Source organism: Cryptomeria japonica, chromosome 5 (assembly GCF_030272615.1).
Source record: "Cryptomeria japonica chromosome 5, Sugi_1.0, whole genome shotgun sequence".
In the NCBI taxonomy this organism is placed as follows: Eukaryota; Viridiplantae; Streptophyta; class Pinopsida; order Cupressales; family Cupressaceae; genus Cryptomeria; species Cryptomeria japonica.
Window position 1 is genome coordinate 430,683,395 of NC_081409.1, and position 20,905 is coordinate 430,704,299.

At 36.5% G+C, this 20,905-nt stretch overlaps 1 protein-coding gene across 3 annotated transcripts in view; it reads right to left on the minus strand.

Annotated features, from left to right (window-relative positions):
* LOC131060460 (protein PTST, chloroplastic) overlaps positions 1-19,218 on the minus strand; it is a 224,513-nt gene extending 205,295 nt beyond the window's left edge. Inside the window, exons 1-4 of one of the 3 annotated variants that reach the window (XM_057993704.2) lie at positions 18,911-19,197; positions 2,602-2,654; positions 2,367-2,386; positions 1,746-2,079 (exon numbers count right to left, since the gene is read on the minus strand). In XM_057993704.2, coding sequence (XP_057849687.2) covers positions 1,746-2,048 — 303 coding nt within the window. In that variant the 5' untranslated portion in view covers positions 2,049-2,079; positions 2,367-2,386; positions 2,602-2,654; positions 18,911-19,197. Of the gene's footprint in view, positions 1-1,745; positions 2,080-2,366; positions 2,387-2,601; positions 2,655-18,910 lie in introns of all 3 variants that reach the window. The other 2 variants (XR_009110367.2, XM_057993695.2) reach the window with 2 other exon arrangements.
* Positions 19,219-20,905: the final 1,687 nt, after the last annotated feature.

Sequence of the window (20,905 nt, forward strand, 5' to 3'; positions counted from 1 at the left end):
GTCCCTGAAACCCTTTCCCCCTATCCCAGAAACTTGAAGAAACATTGGAAAAAAAACAAATTCGATTCCTGCAAACCATAGCAATTAAAAATAAATAAAAATGCGGGACCTGGTTTTGAAAAAAATTAAAACAAAACACAAATTCCACTGCTGCAAAACCCTAGCTAGCGTAGATTAATTTGAATGTGTAAAACACAAATGTACATGTGAAAGACAACATTTATAAATGCTTGAGAGAATTTATAAATGCAAAACAAATTTGTAAAAACTTCAAAAAAAAACAGGGAAGAAAACATACCTAAAGATCTTCAAAAATCTCTAAAATCTCACTTACACAATTGCCTAAAATTGCCACAAGATTAACTCAAATAAAAAATGATTGTTGTGTGAGTGAGAAAGCAGAGTGGAAGGGCTTAAAAAGAAAAATCCTGCAGTTTTCCAGTGGGTCCACATGTAGGGGTGCAGGATGACCTTGGCAAGTACTCATGGTTACTCACCACAAATTGTAGGCCCTGACTCAACAGAACTCACCCACAAGTGGAAAAGTTACTCAGCACACAGAAATTTGCAAACACTCATGATTTTGGATAGATTCCAAGAAGCTTTAAGTCTATGATTGTGAGGATATGTCATATGTGACAAATAGTTTGTTCGGTTGGATCCTGAAGTTGGAGGCACTGCATGGAGTGGTTTCTTCCCAAAGAGTATCATATGGTGTTGGCACCTTCAGGGTAATTAATCTATTATTATTTACATTGGATATTAGTGCATCTTAACCTACAAACTTCTTTTGTAATGTGTAATCTTTATTGTATGTATTCAATTGTTGTGACTATTTGGTGTACTTCTTATTGTAGATGACTGAATCTTATTAGCTTGCTATTGCATAGCTCTTGCCTAACCAACACAATCATAAGCATGAACTCTAACAGAATGTAGCAGCCATCTATTGACTCCTACACAGGTCACTTATTTATTACCCATTTAAATAGAGTGCATGGTGGTCTATGCAAAAACAGAAAAAACTGTTGAAACTTTTGAACAGAAAAGACCATCCCAAGGACCTGTGCTCGGTTCTGTCATAGTTGCTCTTAGTTCTTGTACAACAGTCAATAGGCCAAGTAGATAAGATGATCCAACCCATGACTTAACTCCTACGCTAAAGCATATAGTCAATTCCAAATTTCAAGGAATTACTGTGGACATGGAGGTTTTCATTTCAGTCTAGTGCACTGATCAACTGTTATTTCAGTTTGCTGAACACCTTCTAATGCTCCTCTGTGCATTTGAACACATTAGCAAATAGATGGCAATATCTGGGTTTTCAAAACCTGAAACCAGATGATTCTGTACTAAGTTACTTGTTGACGTGTAATCTGCTTGCTACAATAAGTGCAGAGAGATAAAGGAATCAAGAAGAAGAGAGTGCTATGAAAGATATTTGTGCAACAAAAGAGCAGAAAACATCAAGGATAACTTGTCATACATTTGCAGCTGAACATTATTAAGGAAAGTGATAATATTAGCATGTATATATCCATCTACTTTCTTAAAATTTCATATGTGCTTTACAGAGGGGTAACAAATAATGTTGAGGCCTGCTGTTGAACCATAATCAAGGACTGCAATAATGCACATCTATAAGTGTAACTGTACTCCCTTAAACCAAATGCTCATTAATAACAGTGATCATTTCCAAAGTTTGGATGAAGCAGAGATGCAAAAATTGTGAAGAAAATATTTACCTCAGTTCTATCAACGGGTAATCCAAAAAATCCACCAGATGAAGTTCTAACAGGGTCGCCAGAGTAGTCTTCTGTTAACTCAGAAGCTTTCTCTTCTGAACCAACTGTTGTAGCAAAAACTATATGCAGTGAACTACCTGCCACTATAGGACTATCTATACCCAAAAATCTAGGAGTTCGCTCCTCCAGAGATCTTTTAGCAAATACAAGAAGTGGCCAGCTGTAACTCGATTCCCTTGCAAGCGATTTATTAAAGGAATTTCTATATATACTTTTCCATTCCTGTTTCTGATGTTGATGCATTAAATGTGAGCCAGCTTTAGCAGAAATGGATCTGCAAAAAAATATTCCTGTATCTAATTAGACAGAAATGGAGTCATGCCTCCAATTAATTTTTCCATGCAAATTATGATGTGAAACAATAATCCAAATCAAAGGGATACAGGAAATTATAACGAAGGTGTGAGTTCAATAATGTAGCCAAAAGATAAAGGTGAAGTGACCATAAGAACTTCACTGTCAGGAACCATATTTCACAAGCAAAAGAGAGTTTAGAAGCTGGAATTGTAGTAGAAAAGAGCAGAATATGCAAATGTCCAGAAATCTATGAACAAAACTTACATCAGCCCCAGGATCGGTATCTGAAAGTGGCAGCAGGAGCCATGTAAGGACTAATAAGTATGAGGAGCTAGGAAAGTGCATAAGAACTAATAATGTAATCTCATATAAACTCCAATTTTTGATAACTTGTGAAAAACTGCTTCCATTTAATGTTTATAGTTATTTCACTTCAACATTAAGGCTTCATGAAGATAAAATATGCATATACAAATGATCAATGATAAATTTCAGGTACCTTCCATTTCCCAGCATTGTGGACATACAATCCATCCTCATGATACTGTCTGCCTGTTAAGAACATTAAAGAAACATGCATCAAATCAATGCAGAAACACTGCATTACTCTTAAGGATGCCCTGATATACAGAAGCTAAAACAGTGTAAGCACAACATTTGTTGAAAGAATTGAGAATGACTCGAAATCAAATCAAGGACAAAGCTATACCAACAACTGTGACTTGTGCCAAGAGATCCAACTAAAGAAAAGTACTTAATCAACTAACAAACTAAATAATAGGGAGGGAAAAATCGAAAAGCCAAGCACCATTACTAAAAAATTGAAAAAATTCAAAAATTCAAATGGTAGCCAAGCACTTAATTATGTTCATTATATCAGCACAACGTACAATAATGATTTTCTTTATCCTTAATTCTCTACAGTCTAGATTATATTTATTTATAGAACCAGATTCTTGCATTGCTTTCTGGGTATATTGTATAGCTTTCACATACCAAATGCAAGTTTTGCAGGTTACAAAATACTTTTGACCCTTTGGTGAAAGTTTTTGTTTTTTTTTATATTTTTTTTTAACCAACTTCTTGTTCAGAAATGTGAAATGATTGAAGTAACCCAGGTCTCATTCTTTTACAAAGTCACATATGATGCAACAAATATTTTAAGTTCTGATTTGAATCCTTTCAAAAAGAATTTATTTTGATTAATAGTGATGGCACCAAAGTTATATCATCTTCAATGTTGATAAAAGAGAAGAACATCATCAACCAATGATGACCTATGGAAGAAAAACAATACAAATAGGGAAAAGTTCCTACGCTAAGGTTGATCATAAATAGCGAAGAACAGTAGATGAAAGTTGGATGTCACTTAGCACCCATGTGCCAAAGATCGTGAACCTAATGCAATGTAGCAGGAAACAGAAGACAGGTGTCCACACAAGAAATGGTACCTATAAATACCCTTGCTGTAGGGTAATTATAAATACCCCTGTATGAGTCATTTGTCAGTGACCTTTGTAGAGATCTTCAAAGTTCAAAGAGATTTTTCAGAGGCTTTTTCAGATATGGAAGTGAACGTAATCTTACAGGAGACTTGTGTAGGGCATTCAACACAATGAAGATCATAGGCTAGTTATTATTAGGCTAAGGGTGGGGTTAAATCACTAATGAGCATTACACCAGAAGGCTATGCGATGGGAATTGAACTAAGGCATTAAATATTACTGATAACAAATAGTGATATGTGCACAAGTGTTTGGTTAAATATTATACAATTGTGTTGCGTATATGTCCTTGTGATGACTAATATCCACTTAGTCAGACTGAGACCAGGTTCTTAGCAATAGGAAAGAATGGTTAGCAGAGAGACAACAATTTGGTTACGCCATTAGGAGCACTTTGAGTGGATCATGATCAAGTTTGCCAAGGTATAGTCAATGAATATGCAAGGACCTGACTGAATAAAAACATATATTGAAATCTGCATTGAATATTTCTTCAACAGGGTCCCCTATGCAACTATAAGAGTGGTCGGATGCCTCCATAAGAATATGAAGTCACAGGTTTCAGCAATCTGTGGGATAAAATGAATAGAACAATGCCAAACTAGCTTTCATGGAGGAGGTATGAATGAGTGTTGTGGATTCATTCTAGCAAGGAGCATTCAAAAGTTACATATTAGTATATTACAGTTTGTTGTGTCAATGTACTCCAGTCCACAGGAGAGAAAAAGTGAGGATTTTAAGCAGTTTGAAGGGACAGTTTGTTGTGCAGATTCCATTATTGATTGAAGATTAAATGGTAGATCAAGGGACAGAGCAAATTGTGAAGGATGGCTAAGTGTCTTGCATAGTGAGGTGACATGAAAGTAAGGGTTACGGATGTCAAAGATCATGATGAGTCTGTCACCAGACCAAGATTAGAAGAAGGAATACTAAATAAGGGTAAGCGGACAGAGGGAGCAGAAAGATTGAGAATTTTTACCTAAGTAAACTCATTGGCAATGATGGGAGGCACCCCAATTGGGCAAGAAATAGAAGGTGATGACAGGCATCCAAGAAGGCAAGGTGTGCCAAGAAGAATCTTATCAGAATTATGGACAAAGAAAATGTGCAGGGTGTGGCTGAGGAAAGGAAACTCAAAATTGGCAACGATGCACATCTAGTTGGCAATAATGAGCTTGATGGAAACCATATGGAGGAACAGAGACTAAAGATCGATCCCATACAAGCAGCATTACCTCACAAGTATTTGTTTCAGAGAGGAGGTTTTGTGTTTGGTGATGACTAGTGATTTGAAGACATGGTCTATGATAGGAAGCAGAGGTAACTTGACAAAATCAAAGAGATGATGCATTTGTTGGTATTCCAGCAAGAATGGAAAGATAGAATGAGAGCCAAAATAGGCCACGACCACTGCCGTCGCTAATTCAATGTCTCAGTAATAGGGGTGCGGTATTTTCTCTGCCATAGTACAATGGGTATGGAGATGCAGAGACACCCATGACTCTGCCACAGTACAATGGTTATGAAGATGCAGAAGAACACATGACGAAATGTTAAAGTGTTTTGAAAGCAACGGGAGTACTGGACCCTATAAGAAGAGCGACAAAATTCACCACAACATTGTCAGATCATGCTCTCTAATGGTATCACAAGTTTGACTTACAAGGCAACCATATTGAATCTGTGCACTTGCGAACTGCATTCTTAGATGAGTTTCAATATCCAAAGATAAAATAGCAATATATATTAATGTGTTGAAGAAGGATATTAAGCAAGAAGCAATGGTAATGGTACGATAGTATGACTCAAGGTTTTATGACATCTTGGCTACGTAACCATTCAAAATGAACATAGAGTTGCATAAGGTTTGGTTTATTGGTGGATCAATCCTTCTGATCAGGCAACTAATAAGCCACCAAAATTCTGTAACATGGTGAATTAAACTAGAAGGGGCACTAAGAGTTGAAGCAACAATGGAATGTGGGAAGCTTCTAGTCTAGGTGTAGAAGCACAAATTGCAAGGATGACCTAGAGGATCAAGTAGACAATAATTCACATTCCGAATCAACAAGAGCAAAGTGGTACAAATTGCAAGATAGAAGGCCACACAAAGAAAAAATATACTCATCACAAAAAGGCAAGATTAGTTTGTGTGATATGTAAAGATGAAAACCATGCAAAGGCAAAGTGTCCAATGTTGAAAAGAATGAAAAGGAAAGTTGATTGGTGTGCTATTTGCAATGATGATAGCCGTGTCAAAGAATTGCTTGCAATTAGGTGAAGCAAGGGGGCACTTGCTAGACATCTCTATCAAGTGACAATGATAAGAGATAGCGACAAAAGAGGAGGCGATCAAAAAAGAAGATTTGATGGTTGGACCTTTGACAATACGGTGGTTGCTTTAGCTATGGGGCACTATCAGAAATTCTCAATATGAAGCAATTGTGGTGAAGACCATCAAACTAATAGATGCCTAAGATGGTCAAGAATATCACATATCACGAGAGTAAGGCCACAAGCATGATCAAGATGATGAGATAACTATATGAAAAAGACAAGAAACAATATGTGAACATAACAAGAAGACCTTGTAATAACCCTATCATTTAACAAAGAAGCTAAAAGGCCAAAGGCCACTAACTTGTAGAGCAAGTCAACCAAGGACGATACCATCGTCCCAAGGCATGGAAAATCATGGACATTGCACTCGCTAAATAGTTTAGATTAAGGTTATCGCTGTACAAGAAGCAGGAAACAAGTTCAATCAAGGAAACAAGCATATTATATTTCAGTTAAGTAATTCTTTATTAAATGCTAGTGCTCCATTCTCAAAAGGATGCTATTAGAAGAAGGGTGACAATTCATATGCAGCGATTACATAAAGTCAGATTTGTTAATATAGATGGATGATTTCCTATATGACACTAGAATGGATTAATAGCATTGGCGATTAAGGAAATTCCATTTGTCTTATAAATTTCCTCAGAACTTTTGTAGATTGTCGTATACTCAAACTCAATGAGATATGACAAAGAGTCAAAATCAAGGGAAATACTACAAACAAAGAGGATCGATCATTGACTTGAAGGATATTGTTCTGTAACAAAGGGAGAAGACATTGTACTGAACACCATAAATGCCAACGGATTTAGAACAGAAGTTAACGGCATTGAGTATTTTAGAATCCTGACAAAGGTGTGTTCCATTATAATATTAAAGTAACAGCTATTTAAGGTGTAAAATATCTTGCAAAGGCAGAGATTATAAGGAGGTACAGTTATTAACATATTGTAAAGATGCATATTGTATTAAGATGGTGATTTGTCTAGAATATGAATTGTTTATATTAATTATAAACAAACAACAAAGGATGCAATTAAGGAAAGAAGTCATGTCCATTTGGAAGGGCGTCATTCTTCAAAGAAATACATCTCTTCATAGAAGCAAGAAGATATAAAAGAGAGTAAAAAATGTGGATTTAAGTGTTTGGAGATTTTCAGACTTTTACTAATTATTTTCCAGATTTGGATGGCTCTATAAGGGCAGCAATTAGTAAACATGGAAGCACATAACTTAAAGATTTAAATCAGGGAAGGCTTCATTATTAGACCGCATTTCTATAAGGAGATGAAACTGGGAAAGCGACCAGACTAAGGCCTATAATACTTATCAAATATAGGCAGAGATATTCAAATTGATGCATGGTTATAAGAACAGCATTCAGGAGCAGCAATCAATTCATTACAAATATCAGAGATTAAATTCCTTTATACATAATCAGTGGCATATTCAAGCAACTTAAAAAGGAATATGCATAAAAATAATAATATTAAATAAGTTTCTAATATGATAAATGATCTTCAAAAAGACAAATCTGATTCCTTCTTGTCAATAGATCAGACTTCTATCAGACTTTCTATTATAACATAAGGATTATTATAATAGTTTTTCTTATCATTTTTCTAAAGATTGTTTACTTATCAAATATATTGCAAATCTAGTTCATATCCTACAAGTGTTCCTACAAGGGACATTATAGATGTAGATGTCAATATGGAAATATATACTTGGATTACCAAAGAAAGGCTAGGGTAATGTTGTCCTCATCTTTGTTTTCAAAAATGAAGGACCATTACATAAATTTTTTGTGAAAAAATAAAAAATTTACTCTATGACACGCTTCCCAAGGCAGAATTTCAACTAATCCTGGGACTGGCTTAATCCTCAGTCCATCCTCGAATCATGTTTCAAATTTCGTCACATTCTGGATTCGTTTGCTATGTCTTTCCTTCAATTTCGGGTTTTTTCTCCCCGACTACAAGTTGGAAATTTCTCTTGAATTGCAAGTTTTAATGATTTCCATTGTTTTGGTCTTTGTAGGGAAATTTTTGACTAATTACAAGTGCACTTTATTAAAAATAATAACTTGTAATTTGCTTTTTATTTCCCCCTTGATGTGTTTTGGCTTTTTAAGTTAAAATAGGTATTTTTTTGGATAAGTTACAAGTAAACTTATAATTCTTTTCTAAAACTCCTACTTTAATGTCTTTTGCTTGTAATAGGGATTTTAAGCCCCTATTACATTTGTGCGAGTTATTAAAACTTGTTGTAGGGATTTTATTTTCCCTTTACAAGTAATTTGTAACTTGCACATCTCTCTCCAAAACCCGATTTTGCCTAGAAATGAAATAAGTGACATTTAAAACTTGCTATTTTGCCCAAAAACCCTGATTTTCTCTATAAAGTGCAATTTGGAAGATTTTAAACTTGTAATTGCATTTTTAAAACCCAATTTTGCCCTGTTGATGAAAAAGTGCAATTTTAAACTTGTTATATTGCCCACAAAACACGATTTTCACCCATACATGCAAAATCGAACTTGTTCATCTTTCTAAAAAACCCGACGAGCCAAGAAAAACGGATTTGTTGAAGATTTCAAAGCAATTTTTGTGGAGATTTGTTGGAGATGCAAGGCATTTAGGATTCCTTCCTATTCTCATGCAAATGCAAACATCTTTCACGCCATTTGGGGTTCTTATTTGCTGATTTTCTGCTGAAATCTCCTTCCACGTGGTTCCTTGAATCCACATTTTGGGGGGTTTTTACTCCACAAATCTTCAATCTCCTAAATCGTTTTTGCCTCTCTTGCCTAGGCATTGGAGTTAGACGAAGATTTGGCCACTTCTTGTGCCATTTTGCTTGCTTTTGTTACCAAGTTTTTCTGCCCTAGGCGTTTTGGTAAAAACGTGGCAAGGGTTTTGGGAGTTCATTCATTGCTTATTTAAGGGATTGTTTTCTTCACTCAAAGATTAATCATCTTGTTGAAGGAGCATTTTCAGATTGGAGCAAGGTATGATTTCTTTCCTTTTCATGTTTGATTTTATTGTTTTCTTGTTTTCTTATTTTCCTTTCTAGTTGTAAATTTGTAAATATGTTGTTTTTGCCCTAAAATCGGTTTTGTGAGAGAGATTTTCCCCCTTGATAAGCAATTTTTGAATTGCATTGATCTTCCCCATTTTCCCTCTTTACTTGTATTCGGTGAAAAATAAATTGAATGAATGATTCAATAATCGGATAATATATTCAACAATATACAAACGTATATATAGAGATTACAAGATGACGTTCTAAATTAAGAACAAGTCGTTTAAAGTGAACTACTAAAAAGCTAAACGCTAAATAAAGCTTAAAAGCTAATTAACTAAAAAGAAGAAGCTAAATGCTAAATAAAGCTTAAAAGCTAATTAACTAAAAAGCTAAATGACCATTAAACAAGGAACTAAAATATAATTAAATATTCTAATACCCTCCCTTAATGGTCATTCTATCTACTAACTACCCTACAGAAGACATTGCAGGTCTTTTGATCACAAATGAAAAGAACACTCTACTGCGGTGGAGACCCTCCCTGGATTTGAAAAGTGTTAATGACCAAGCTTACCAGAATCCATCCAACCTGACGTTGGGTAACCAAACTGAAACCTGAAACCATGATTTTGAGGAAAATCGGCAAACCCTTTTGCATAAAAGTATCAACTCCAAAACTGACTGCAAGATACCACGGTTCAAGATGCCAACTGAGAATCTGATTGAGCCTGAAGTTTTTTTGTTTGATTTCAAATCTTTGACCAGCGAATTGTTTTATTGGTTTGAGGTGAATTTTTTTTTTTTTAGTTTTTGGGGTTTTGCTTGCTTATGCCAATGAAAATTTGCCAAAAGAAACAATTGACTGCAATAAAATTTTAGAACTCGGGTTTTATTGCAGCAAATTATAAATTCAAGAGAATGAATATTTAAGACAACTAGAGCCAAAACTGGCCTACCAACGCCCTGCCTGGATGAGCTTATTTTGATGTTGGAGGTGGTGCACAAAGCAATACAAGAGCCTCTAGGTGCTGCAAATTGTTCCAATGTGTTTTATTCTCCTTATATATAATTATCAAAAACAATTTAAGGAAGAAATAGCAAATCAGGTGCTTATTCCAAATTCTTGCCAGCAAAAACCTCCAGAATTGACCCTTTTTCCCCACTAAAATGCTAATGTAGCCCAAATGTGTTAAAATTTCCCTAAAAGAACCACTGATCTGTCTTTATTAGCTTCACAGGAGAAGCAAAGAGGGTACGACCAGCCTGGGAATGGTATGGCCAGCATTAAAAGCACAATAACTACTGGAAAATGTTCCCTAGACTGTTCCAATCTGCTCAAATGTGCTGTAGATGATCTATTATTGCTGAAAGTATGAATTTTCCTCCAGATATTGGCCCCAAATGACCTGAAAGAGGATTTCTTCAATGCAAAGGTGAATGGCTTTTCGTCTACACACTAAATAAGGGTGAGAGTTTTCGTTCTCAACCTAAAACTCCAATCAAGCTTGCTGCTGTAGAACTCTCCAGAGAAGAAATTGTCAAATATCCAATGAATAATATATAATATGTTGCCCCCAATGTCTTTTAAACATTCCTCAAACATTCCTCAAACCCTAATTCGAATTTGGGGTTAGGGTGTACTTTTGGCATCAAAACACATGTTAAAATGTTTCTTTTTATTAAAAAATAACTTCCCCCCCAATGTCTTTTAAACATTCCTCAAACCCTAATTCGAATTTGGGGTTAGGGTTGTACTTTTGGCATCAAAAAACATGTTAAAATGTTTCTTTTTATTAAAAAATAACTTCCCCTAAGTGGTTTGACCCATTGAGGGTCTAATTCCCCATTAAAAGTGGCCACATTATTAAGTTATAACTTATAGGGAAATGTGCCAAGGGTCCATTTATAATTCATCATTAACTTTTATTAATCTCCTTTTTAATAAAGTTACTTTATGATTTTTCTAATTATAGAAAAAGTAACTTTATAATGAATTATTATAAAGTCTATGTAACTTAAGCTCACCAAGGTCAAAAAGTGACTAAGTATAGACTCCTCTTGGTAAAGCCAATCATCCCCTAGGTAATTGCTTGCAGAGATGGCTAATAGGCAAAACTATGCAACTAAGTGATCACAAGAAAAATGGGGACATTACAATTTGTTGAAAAGCAAAGAAGCTGGAATGTGAAATGTGCAAGGGTTGCATACTCCAAAGGGCCAGCAAAAACAAGGCATAAAGCTGATTTGTTTAATTCCTAGTTTGCTCTTGAAGCCAAAAGTTACACTTGCATGGAGATAAGGGACATGAGGTTCAAATAAAGCTTCCAAAGACTTGTAAAGATGGCTTTCTTTTTCAGTTTTTGCTCATGTTGCTTGGATCATTTAAGGGGCAATTCAAAGTCTTTGATTCACCATTTTGGGAAATGAATGGACTTGGGAGTTGCCTGGCCACATTGAAGAGGATTCTTGAGTTGAGATTACTTCAATTTGTTCTCAATTTGCTAAGATTTTGAGGATCAAAAGGCTCCTGGTGGGGGGTGCAATCCAAATATCCAGGATTATTTTACTATCTGGACCGTTGAGGTCATATCATAAGTGCAGCTCTATTGCAGGGTCAAAAACAATGATCAAAGGGAGTTAAAAGTTGAAATTTTGTGCATATTCATGTTCCTCTTGAAACTCTATGCAGTTTCAAAACAAACAACAGCTTCACATTTGAGCCCATATGAGGAAGTTATGGATCTCGGAAGGTTGTTGCTGAAGATCACAAGTTGCAGTGGAAGTCACACAGTTTGTTGCCAAAGTTCATGTGACGTGTTTTTAGCCCACTTAAATGATTTTCGGGTTATTTTGGTGGCTAATTAAGGGTGTATAATCATCCTATGGTAAAATAGGTTCGTACATGCTGCCAAAACATAACACTTGTTGTATGAAAGACAAAAAAATCACATTTTAATCAAAAACACCCAAAAGAGTGACTTTTAAGTTTCCAAACCATGTGATATTTCGGTTTTCTCTTCCTTTTGATCTTCTCTTTGGCTGGAGGAAGGTTTTTTAAATTATTCCACAACTAAAAATGGGGATTCTCATTCTATTGGTGGTTTTAGTCCACCATACGACCGTTGCATGTGTATGTAGCATTTTTCCTTCATGTAGAGAGTAGTTGCAGGTACCATGGAAGCTCCAAATGTGAAAGAAGGTTCCATGGAATCCAATAGGGCATCTTATCTACCTTTGTTCAGCCTTAGGTTAGGTTCTCTAATTTGTAACGTAGGATACTGAAGAATAAGCTTGCTCTCCCAAGCACCATCTTCACCTGGCAAATCCTTCCACCTGACAAGATATTCCCTAACTATTCTGCTTCTCAATTTCCTCTCACAGATATCCAATATCTCATCAAGAACCAAAACCAACTTGCCCTCTTCATCAAGGGACGGAATCTCAACTAAAGTTGTCACCTTTTGTCCTAGTACCCTTTTAAGGCATGAAACATGGAACACATTGTGAATCTTGCTACTCTCGGGTAGCTTCAACTCATAGGCAACCTCGCCCACTCTTCTCATCACCTTGTAAAGGCCATAAAACTGCGGCCTCAACTTCTCTGCATCACTCCTCTTCAAGGAGGACAATATGTAAGGCTAAAGGCGGAGGTAGAACAAATCTCCAACCTCGATACTACGCTCAATCCTATGCCTAACAGCATAGACCTTCTGCTGATTCTGAGCATGCTGCAAATTATTTTGGCACTCCTATATCCAATCCTTGGCCTTAGGGACCCTGTTATCACCAAATGCCAAGTCCAAAAATGATGTAGCATCATAGCCATATAATGCCTAGAAAGGACGCATTCCAAATAACATATGATAGGTGGTATTGTAGCAATACTCACCTAGATGCAAACATCGGATTCACAATTTTTGTTGACCTACAACATAGTTGCGCAAGTAACCCTCAACCCATTTGTTCACAATCTCTATCAGCCCATCAATCTGAGGGTGGTAACTGGTACTCAGAGTCAGCTTGATACTTGTTAATCTGAATAGCTCCATCCAAAAAGCACTAAGGAACCTACTATCCCTGTCATTGACAATGTTCTTGGGAAGCCCATGTAATCTGAAAACCACCCTAAAGAACAACTCTACCACCTATTGTGCCCTATACTCTGATGAGATGGCAAAGAAATGAGCATATTTCGTCATATGGTCCACCACTACAAAGATGCAATCTCTTCCCTAAATCTTAGGGAAACCGATAATAAATCCATCGAAATGCTTTCCCATTTTTGCTCCGAAATGGGTAAGGTCTATAATAGACCTGCAAGATGGGTGTGTTCAGACTTTTTCTATTGACAAGTTGGACACTCTCTAATAAAATGTTGGACATCGTCCATGAGGCCCTTCCAAGAGAACCTCTCCCTCACCTGTCTGTATGTCTTGAAGTATCCCAGGTACCCTGCCAATGGTGTATCATTACTATTCTCATTACCTCCTCTCTTAGCTTAGATTTAGGTGCAAGGTAAATCCTAATCTTTCAGTAGATGACATCATCTACTAGCTTATATCAGTTATCTTGGATTAGCCCATCCATCACCTCACAAGCAAAAGTATTCTTGGAATATTCAACCAGAAGATGAGCCTTCCAATCCACTGAGATCTTTGATAAAGAACAAGCCATAGGCCACCTGGATAACACATCACCAACAAAATTCTTCTTCCCTTTGACGTACTCTATATTAAAATTGTAGAACTGTATCTTATTGACCCACTTCTGCTGCCTCTCATTTAGGTCCTTTTACTCTAGTAGTAGTGACAATGAAATGGAAGAAATTGGAGGAAATACAAGTACACATGTTGAGGGTGGTAGTGGACAGCAACCAAATCCATTTAAGTGCCCTTCAAAAACCATGGAAAAATATGCAAAGGGCCCTTTCAACAAGAAAAAACCTCTTCTCCAACTTGTTACAACTATGGATAAAAAGAAAAAAATCAAGGGGAAGTAGGGTGTGGCTTTGTAACATCTACGAGAAAGATTTTAGAGGTAGCTACACAAGGATACAATCTCATTTTTTGGGTGTTACAGGTTGTGGAGTTAAAGTTTATCTAGAACTAAATAAAAATGAGAAGATAGAGTGCCATAGATTGCACATGGAGGCGGAAATGGGAGCTCAAGGTGTGACAATGTGGGTACCTTCTTTTGCAAGTGCATAATCATCTATGCTTATGCCATCCACGGTTGGTAGTAGTGAAGTTGTCACAAGAGAAAAAGAGTAAGATGAGTGGTGGCAAGAAGCCAAGGTTAGTTGAAACTATGTTTAATGTGCAAGCACAAGATGCTACAGGGTCTTCCATTGCCAAATTCTTTTTTTCTCATGCCATTCCATTTCATGTGACTCGTTCCTATTACTTCAAACAAATGGTCAGAGATGTAATCTCTATGGATCCCTCATTCGTTCCCCTTGGAGATCATAAGCTACACACTACCCTCCTAGACAAAGAGTATTCCAAGATTAATTTGGTAATGGAGGATATGAGGCAAACTTGGATGAGGACATGTTGCTCTATTGTGATGGATGAACGGACCGATATTAGACATCGGCCACTCAGCAATATCATAGTCACAAGCCCTGCTAGTTCTTATTTTCTCAGAGTCGTGGATTGTTCAAGGAAGCATAAGGATGCAGACTTCTAGTTTAGCATTTTGAGAGATGCCATAGAGGAGGTTGGGCCCTCAAATGTTGTACAGTTGATCACCAATTCAGCATGTGTGTGCAAATTGGTTGGTTTGATGGTGGAGGGTACTTACAAGCACATCTTTTGGACCTCATGTTGTGTTCATGCATTGAAAGATAGGGAAAATAGATTGGGTGAAGCATGTGGTGGCAAAAGCTAGAGACATTCAAATGTTCATTTGCAACCACCACACCTCACTTGCTCTCTTCAAGACATTTTCAAAGGAGTTTCTCAAACCTATTGAGACAAGGCATGCATGAAGTGCATGAGCCTCTACTATTGATGATGGTGAATTTAGAGTGGACTAGATGGCCTGATTCAAGCTCTACTCAAGGAAAATCCATCAAACAAAAGATCCTTGATGATGATTGGAAGTCCACTGTGAGATAAGACATTGCTGATTTTATTATTAAATTTCTGATTTTATTATAATCTAAATATTAGATTGCAGATTTTCATATTAAATTTCTATATTTAATATTTTAATTTTATTGTCCAATGTTCCAACTTTTGAAGTTTCTAACATGTCAATTAATTCTTTTGAACTTTTTATTTGCATTTTGCATATATGTTTGCTCTTTCATCTCACATATTGTAGATGTCATTAGATATGCTAATACAAACTCTCCTAGTCTTGGAGAGATATATGAAATATTTGACAGTATGCTTGGGAAGATAAAGCAAACAATTTTGACGAAGGTATCTACTTTGAGATTATATGAGCAACATGTAAAGCCTATTGTGATGCGGAGGTGGAACACAATGAACACCCCACTTCATATGGCAGCCTTTGCTCTAAATCCAAAATGGTATGCACCAAGGGATGGAAGGGCGCCTCCATGTGAAGATGAAGAGGTTTTAGATGGTCTAACACGGGACTTTAATGAGATGTATTCAGAGGAGTCTTTAATACTTTGCACACAATTCCTTAACTTTGCAAATATTCATGGTTCAACAATCAGCAGACCACAGGCGAGATTGGATAGAGCTATATTAGCTCAAATTAACCCTATTGGATGGTGGACATGGCACGGGAGGGATACACAACAATTGAAGATTGTTGCCACTCTCCTCCTTGCACAAGTTGGCAGTTCCTCTACTGTAGAGAGGAATTGGTTCACATATGGCTTTATTCACTCCATCAAGAGGAATAGACTTACCTCTAGAGAATTTTGGAGAAGATAGTGGTCGTGCATAGTGCTTTTTGACTTCAGGATCGTCAAACTCCAGAGTTTCGCCAAACTCCAACTTTACAGTGGGATATTGATTCCAAAGTTGGGCCCAAGTTGATGAGGAGACACCAGAGGGATTGGTTGGGATCCATTTGGATGAGGCGGACCATCACGGTCGCAATAACTCAGAGGAGGACTCTGATTTTGATGCAGTGTAGGGAGATGCATATTAGGGGCAATAGTGTACTTTGTTTTTTTGTATTTTCATATCGTTATTAAAAGTGAAACTATATGTCAACAATGTAACCTTTGGGCATTTTATTATAAGTTTATAACTTGTATGTTATTTTTTAATAGCACATGCATATTGAATTTTGAAAGAACTTTGAATTAAGTATTAATGTTTGAAATTTTGAATAAATATCTCAATTGAACACAAATGTTATATGTTAAGGTTCTATAATGTATATATGCATGCTTTATCCATGTATTCATATGAATATAATGTATATATGCATGATTAATCCATGTTTTCATATGAATATTTATAATTTCCCTATACATTTTAAATTTTCCCTACATTTTATATAGCCGTCCCCTAGTCGTCCCCAAAATTTGCTTGAAAAATCAAGGACATGGAAACACATCCACCTTCCCCCTGTCCTAAAAACTTGGGGTAACATAGTACAAAAGCCTTCAAAGGGCATAATAATACTACATGGGGACAAGGGAGGCCAGCCCTCACCATGTGGCATCACATAATACACCATCGCAATCCAAATCAACACCACTAGGCCCGTCACCACTAATAGGTGACATTTGACAATTGCTTTCAGCAAAGAGTCCACGTGATAAATAGTAAGACACGCATAGGGTAGGGAGGCAAAAGACATAGGTGGAGGGCATATGGAGAGCAAGAACTAGTAGGAAGGGCCAACACGTGAATAGGTGCAGCAACCAAACCATGGAGACTAATCAGCCTAATTTGCCATTGGCCACTACGTATAATGGTAGCTATCAAGAGCAGTAGCACAAGGTGATAGGATTTTAAACATGTGTTGTTAATTATCCTTTCAACTGCCTATTCCAAGTCAACTCGAAATCAAAAGAAGTGCATTGGTGTTTAGAGCATAGGCTATTGTGTATGAATTATGGCACCACTTAAAATATTAACTTAGCATAATAAGGGCATATTGCTTGGGGTCTGGGGTTTAGGACCAAAATGCTGGCCATCATGGAAGACTAATGAGGCATGAACCAGGTGCACCAAGCATGAGGGCCAAGTACAGAGAACAACCATAAGACACACAGACACACCTAAAGGCACATTCACGAGACAAGCTGCAAACCCTATAGTGTCTAAGGCCAATCCAATGCTGCTATTAGATTGAACAACATTAAAGCCCATGGCACAACTACATCCATAAAGCATAATGAACAAAGCAAAGACCAAGACCACACAAGTAACTTTAGTGCATAATATCTAAGTGCGTTTATTTGCATAAAGCTACAAGGGCAAAGGAGACAAAATTTGCAAAACTAAAGGGGGTGCCAACACAATAAGTGCATTGTCATTGGAGACTGTTATGAGAATATACCCTATTATTTGAATACAGTGTCAATAACACAAGATTGAAGAAGCGCATTTTTTTATATGCTTAAAAAGACTTTATTGGAAAGAAACTAATAGCAATTATTACAAGACATTCTCAGCTGAGAATTAGAATGCTACGTTGATCATAAGCCAAGGCTTCTGTGACCTAAACCAACCCACAAAGTGAAGGAACAAGATGATCACAGAATAAGGAGAAGAAAGAGGATCAAAAGTTCTAAACATTGCCAATGGTTGGATCAGAATTACTAAATTAAAAAACTAAAAGCGATCTGCCCGTGGTCTTGTATGAGGGGGTCTCATGCACAGAAAAGACTACACATACACCCATATATGTATACACTTAAAAGAGATAAAAACCTAAACGGAATTATAGATCAAGGTGGGCCCGTGCCCCGCACCCAACCCCACACACAGTGGCCCCCCGTCACGTTCCGCCCACTGCCATTAATGCATATACATATCTTGTTCAATAGCCCATGGCATCTCATTTTCCAGTTTGAGATTGAGTTCAAGCAGATTCAATTACACATCTAGCCTATTATGAACCAGCATCGATGAAGAGCTATATATTCAAGAGCAATAGCAGCAGAAACAGAGTTCATCAAGTGCTGTCAAAGATCCAATTGATTTAGTTGTGTGGTCCTTCAGCCCCCCATCCAACCCCACACATGGGTTAGCCGCGTTCCGGGGCTGGGTGGGAGATATAGATCCCTACCCAAGACCCACAATCAAGTCTCACTCGAATTCTAGTTGCAAATGCACCCAAATCAAGCCCCTACTATTCTAAGGGCCGTTCTAATGTTCCTTAATTATTCTGCAGGGTGTCCTACTATTTAACTATAATTCCTCAATTATTCTAGCTTATTCTAGTAGGCTTATTAATTATTTAATTAATTAACAGATTAATGACTTACTCTAGCAGGTTAATTAATCCGGGGAGGACCCCTACAATCCTATGGCAGTGTGCCCACTCGCACTGCTATTACGAATACCAATGTGGTAATTACAGTCCCCGGTTTGACGTTTATCCGGGGCAGAAACAACGAGTTAGAGTAATGGAACTTTAATCCCTCATATTGGTGGCTCACTTTGTGTGACCTAAATGACAGCATTTACCTTTAAGAAGCTCATGCCTGCAGTTTGGCAGGCCGCTGCAAGCCTGCAAGCGGGAGCTGTTGATTAAATGGCACAATCGCCACCAAATGATAAAACTTATCTATTAATTAATCAGAAACAGCACTTTGAACACAGCTCAAGTGGCATTCGGGAAAAGGAAGGGAAGATTGACTGAGACCGATGTGAAGTGATTGTGCTGCATTTGCAGGGCTTCCGCATGAGAGTGTAACCTAAATCTGAGCTTAACTCTTACATGGTAATACACAGTATTACAATTGACATAATCAAATGTGAGGCAACTTACATAATTAAATCCAAGTGCAGGAGAAGAAGAGCGCCGAACACAAGTGCTCACTCAATATCGTCACGAGTTGTATGTGAAGAGAATCTGTGGTGGAGGGTATGAACATTCCTGTACTCTAGTTTTTATAACTCGCTCATTGGAGATACTTGCACTTGCCACGTGTCTCGCAAACTTCCCAAAACTGTTCCTGGTGAAAGTCAGCATAAATTGCTGGCAGATGAAGCTGACCCCAGAGATTTCTATCCACAAAAAAATCTCCCCACCGATTTTATATTTGCCGCAAATCATATACCCTCAAATGGAATCTGCTTCCAGTATATTTAGCACGTTCTCTATTACAAAAACGGGAGGCTCCACACGAATGTTCCATATTTTTATGAGTGGTTTATATTGATTTAATTTATTAGTCCCTCACGAAGGAGGACCACACGAATGTTCCATATTTATATGAGTGGTTTATATTGATTTAGTTTATAGTCCCTCACGAAGGAAGACCATGGCAATCCATTACTTCTAGATGGTTTAAATTTGGCATTAGCAATTAAACTAGTAATTTTATATTTTAAACAAGAGATCTAATGTGTCAAGTTCTTTTTAATAGTGTGGTTAGTTTAGAGTAGACAAAAGTAGAGATCAAGATAGAGGGGGAGAGGAAGAGGAAGAGGGAGAGGAATATATAGATAAAAATAAAGAGAGATAAAAGAGAAAGAAGAAGACTTAGAAGAAGAAATAAAGATAAAGAGAGATAGAGAGCAAGAGATAAAGAGAGAGAAATATATAGGGAGAGGAAGAGATAGATAGATATAGAATGATAGAGAAATAGAGATGTAAGGAGATGGAAAGAGGGAGAGAGGAAGAGGGAGAGAGTTAGGGAAGAGATGCAATGTGTCAAGTTCCCGCTAATAGTGCCAATAGTGTGGTTAGTGTGGAGTAGAAAACATAAAAGCATTTGATATAATATTTTTTTATAGAAAACATGTTTACTTACATGCAAAAAATTGGAATTATTATTAGTAATAAAATAATTTGAAATATATTGTGATATTGTAGATATTTGCATAAAAAGAGTTGAAGATGAACAAATAAATATTAAACAATAATAAAGTAAGATTGCTTTATTATATTAAATTTTATTCTTTTGTAAATTCGTCTAACAATACTAAAATATACTAAAACCAAAGTTCATAATTTTGACCATGATGTTGTTTATGCAACAAAGATTTCAATGGATAAGTAATAACTTCAAATCAACTATGCACCCATTTATAGAGATTCAAATACCTCTAAATGTTGAAGATAATCAAGCTGAGGAAGTGTGGGGGATAGAAAGAGGGAGAGATAGAGGGTGCAGAGAGAGAGAGGGGGGGGGGGGGGGGGGGGGGTGTAAGGAGATAGAGATGGAGAGAGTACCTAATGCGTAGTGATGTTAAGATTATTGATTTATGTGTATTTGAACATACTTATTTTCTATTGACTTTTGGAAGTTGTGAAATAGATATTTGAACATTTGATCTTTCAATTGGAAGATACTTGTTCATTTGAATATTTACAAATTGAAACTAAGTTTGGAGCGGTTTTGGTTAATATTGCCCCACAAACATTAAAAATATAACATAGTAAATATAAATATATAGTTAAAGCATGAAAAAAAGTCAACATTGCCCCATAAACATTAAAAATATAAATAATATTTTTAAAATATATTTAATAATTTATATTATGTTAATTTAAATAATTTTATTATTTAATTGCCTAGTTTTCACCTCACGTGGACATTTAATTTAAATAGCTTTTTATTATTCAATTTATTTGTCTCCTTCCACCATACCAAAATGAATGCATTTCCCTCCCAATTTTTTAGTTTAACTTAAATTATGGTTACATCAACTTACTGATTTTATTAGAAATGCAATTTTAGACATTCATCTTAAACGAATTAAATCTAAACCATTCATTTTCAGTTTGACCCTAAGAAGGTGATCTCATTGAATCTCC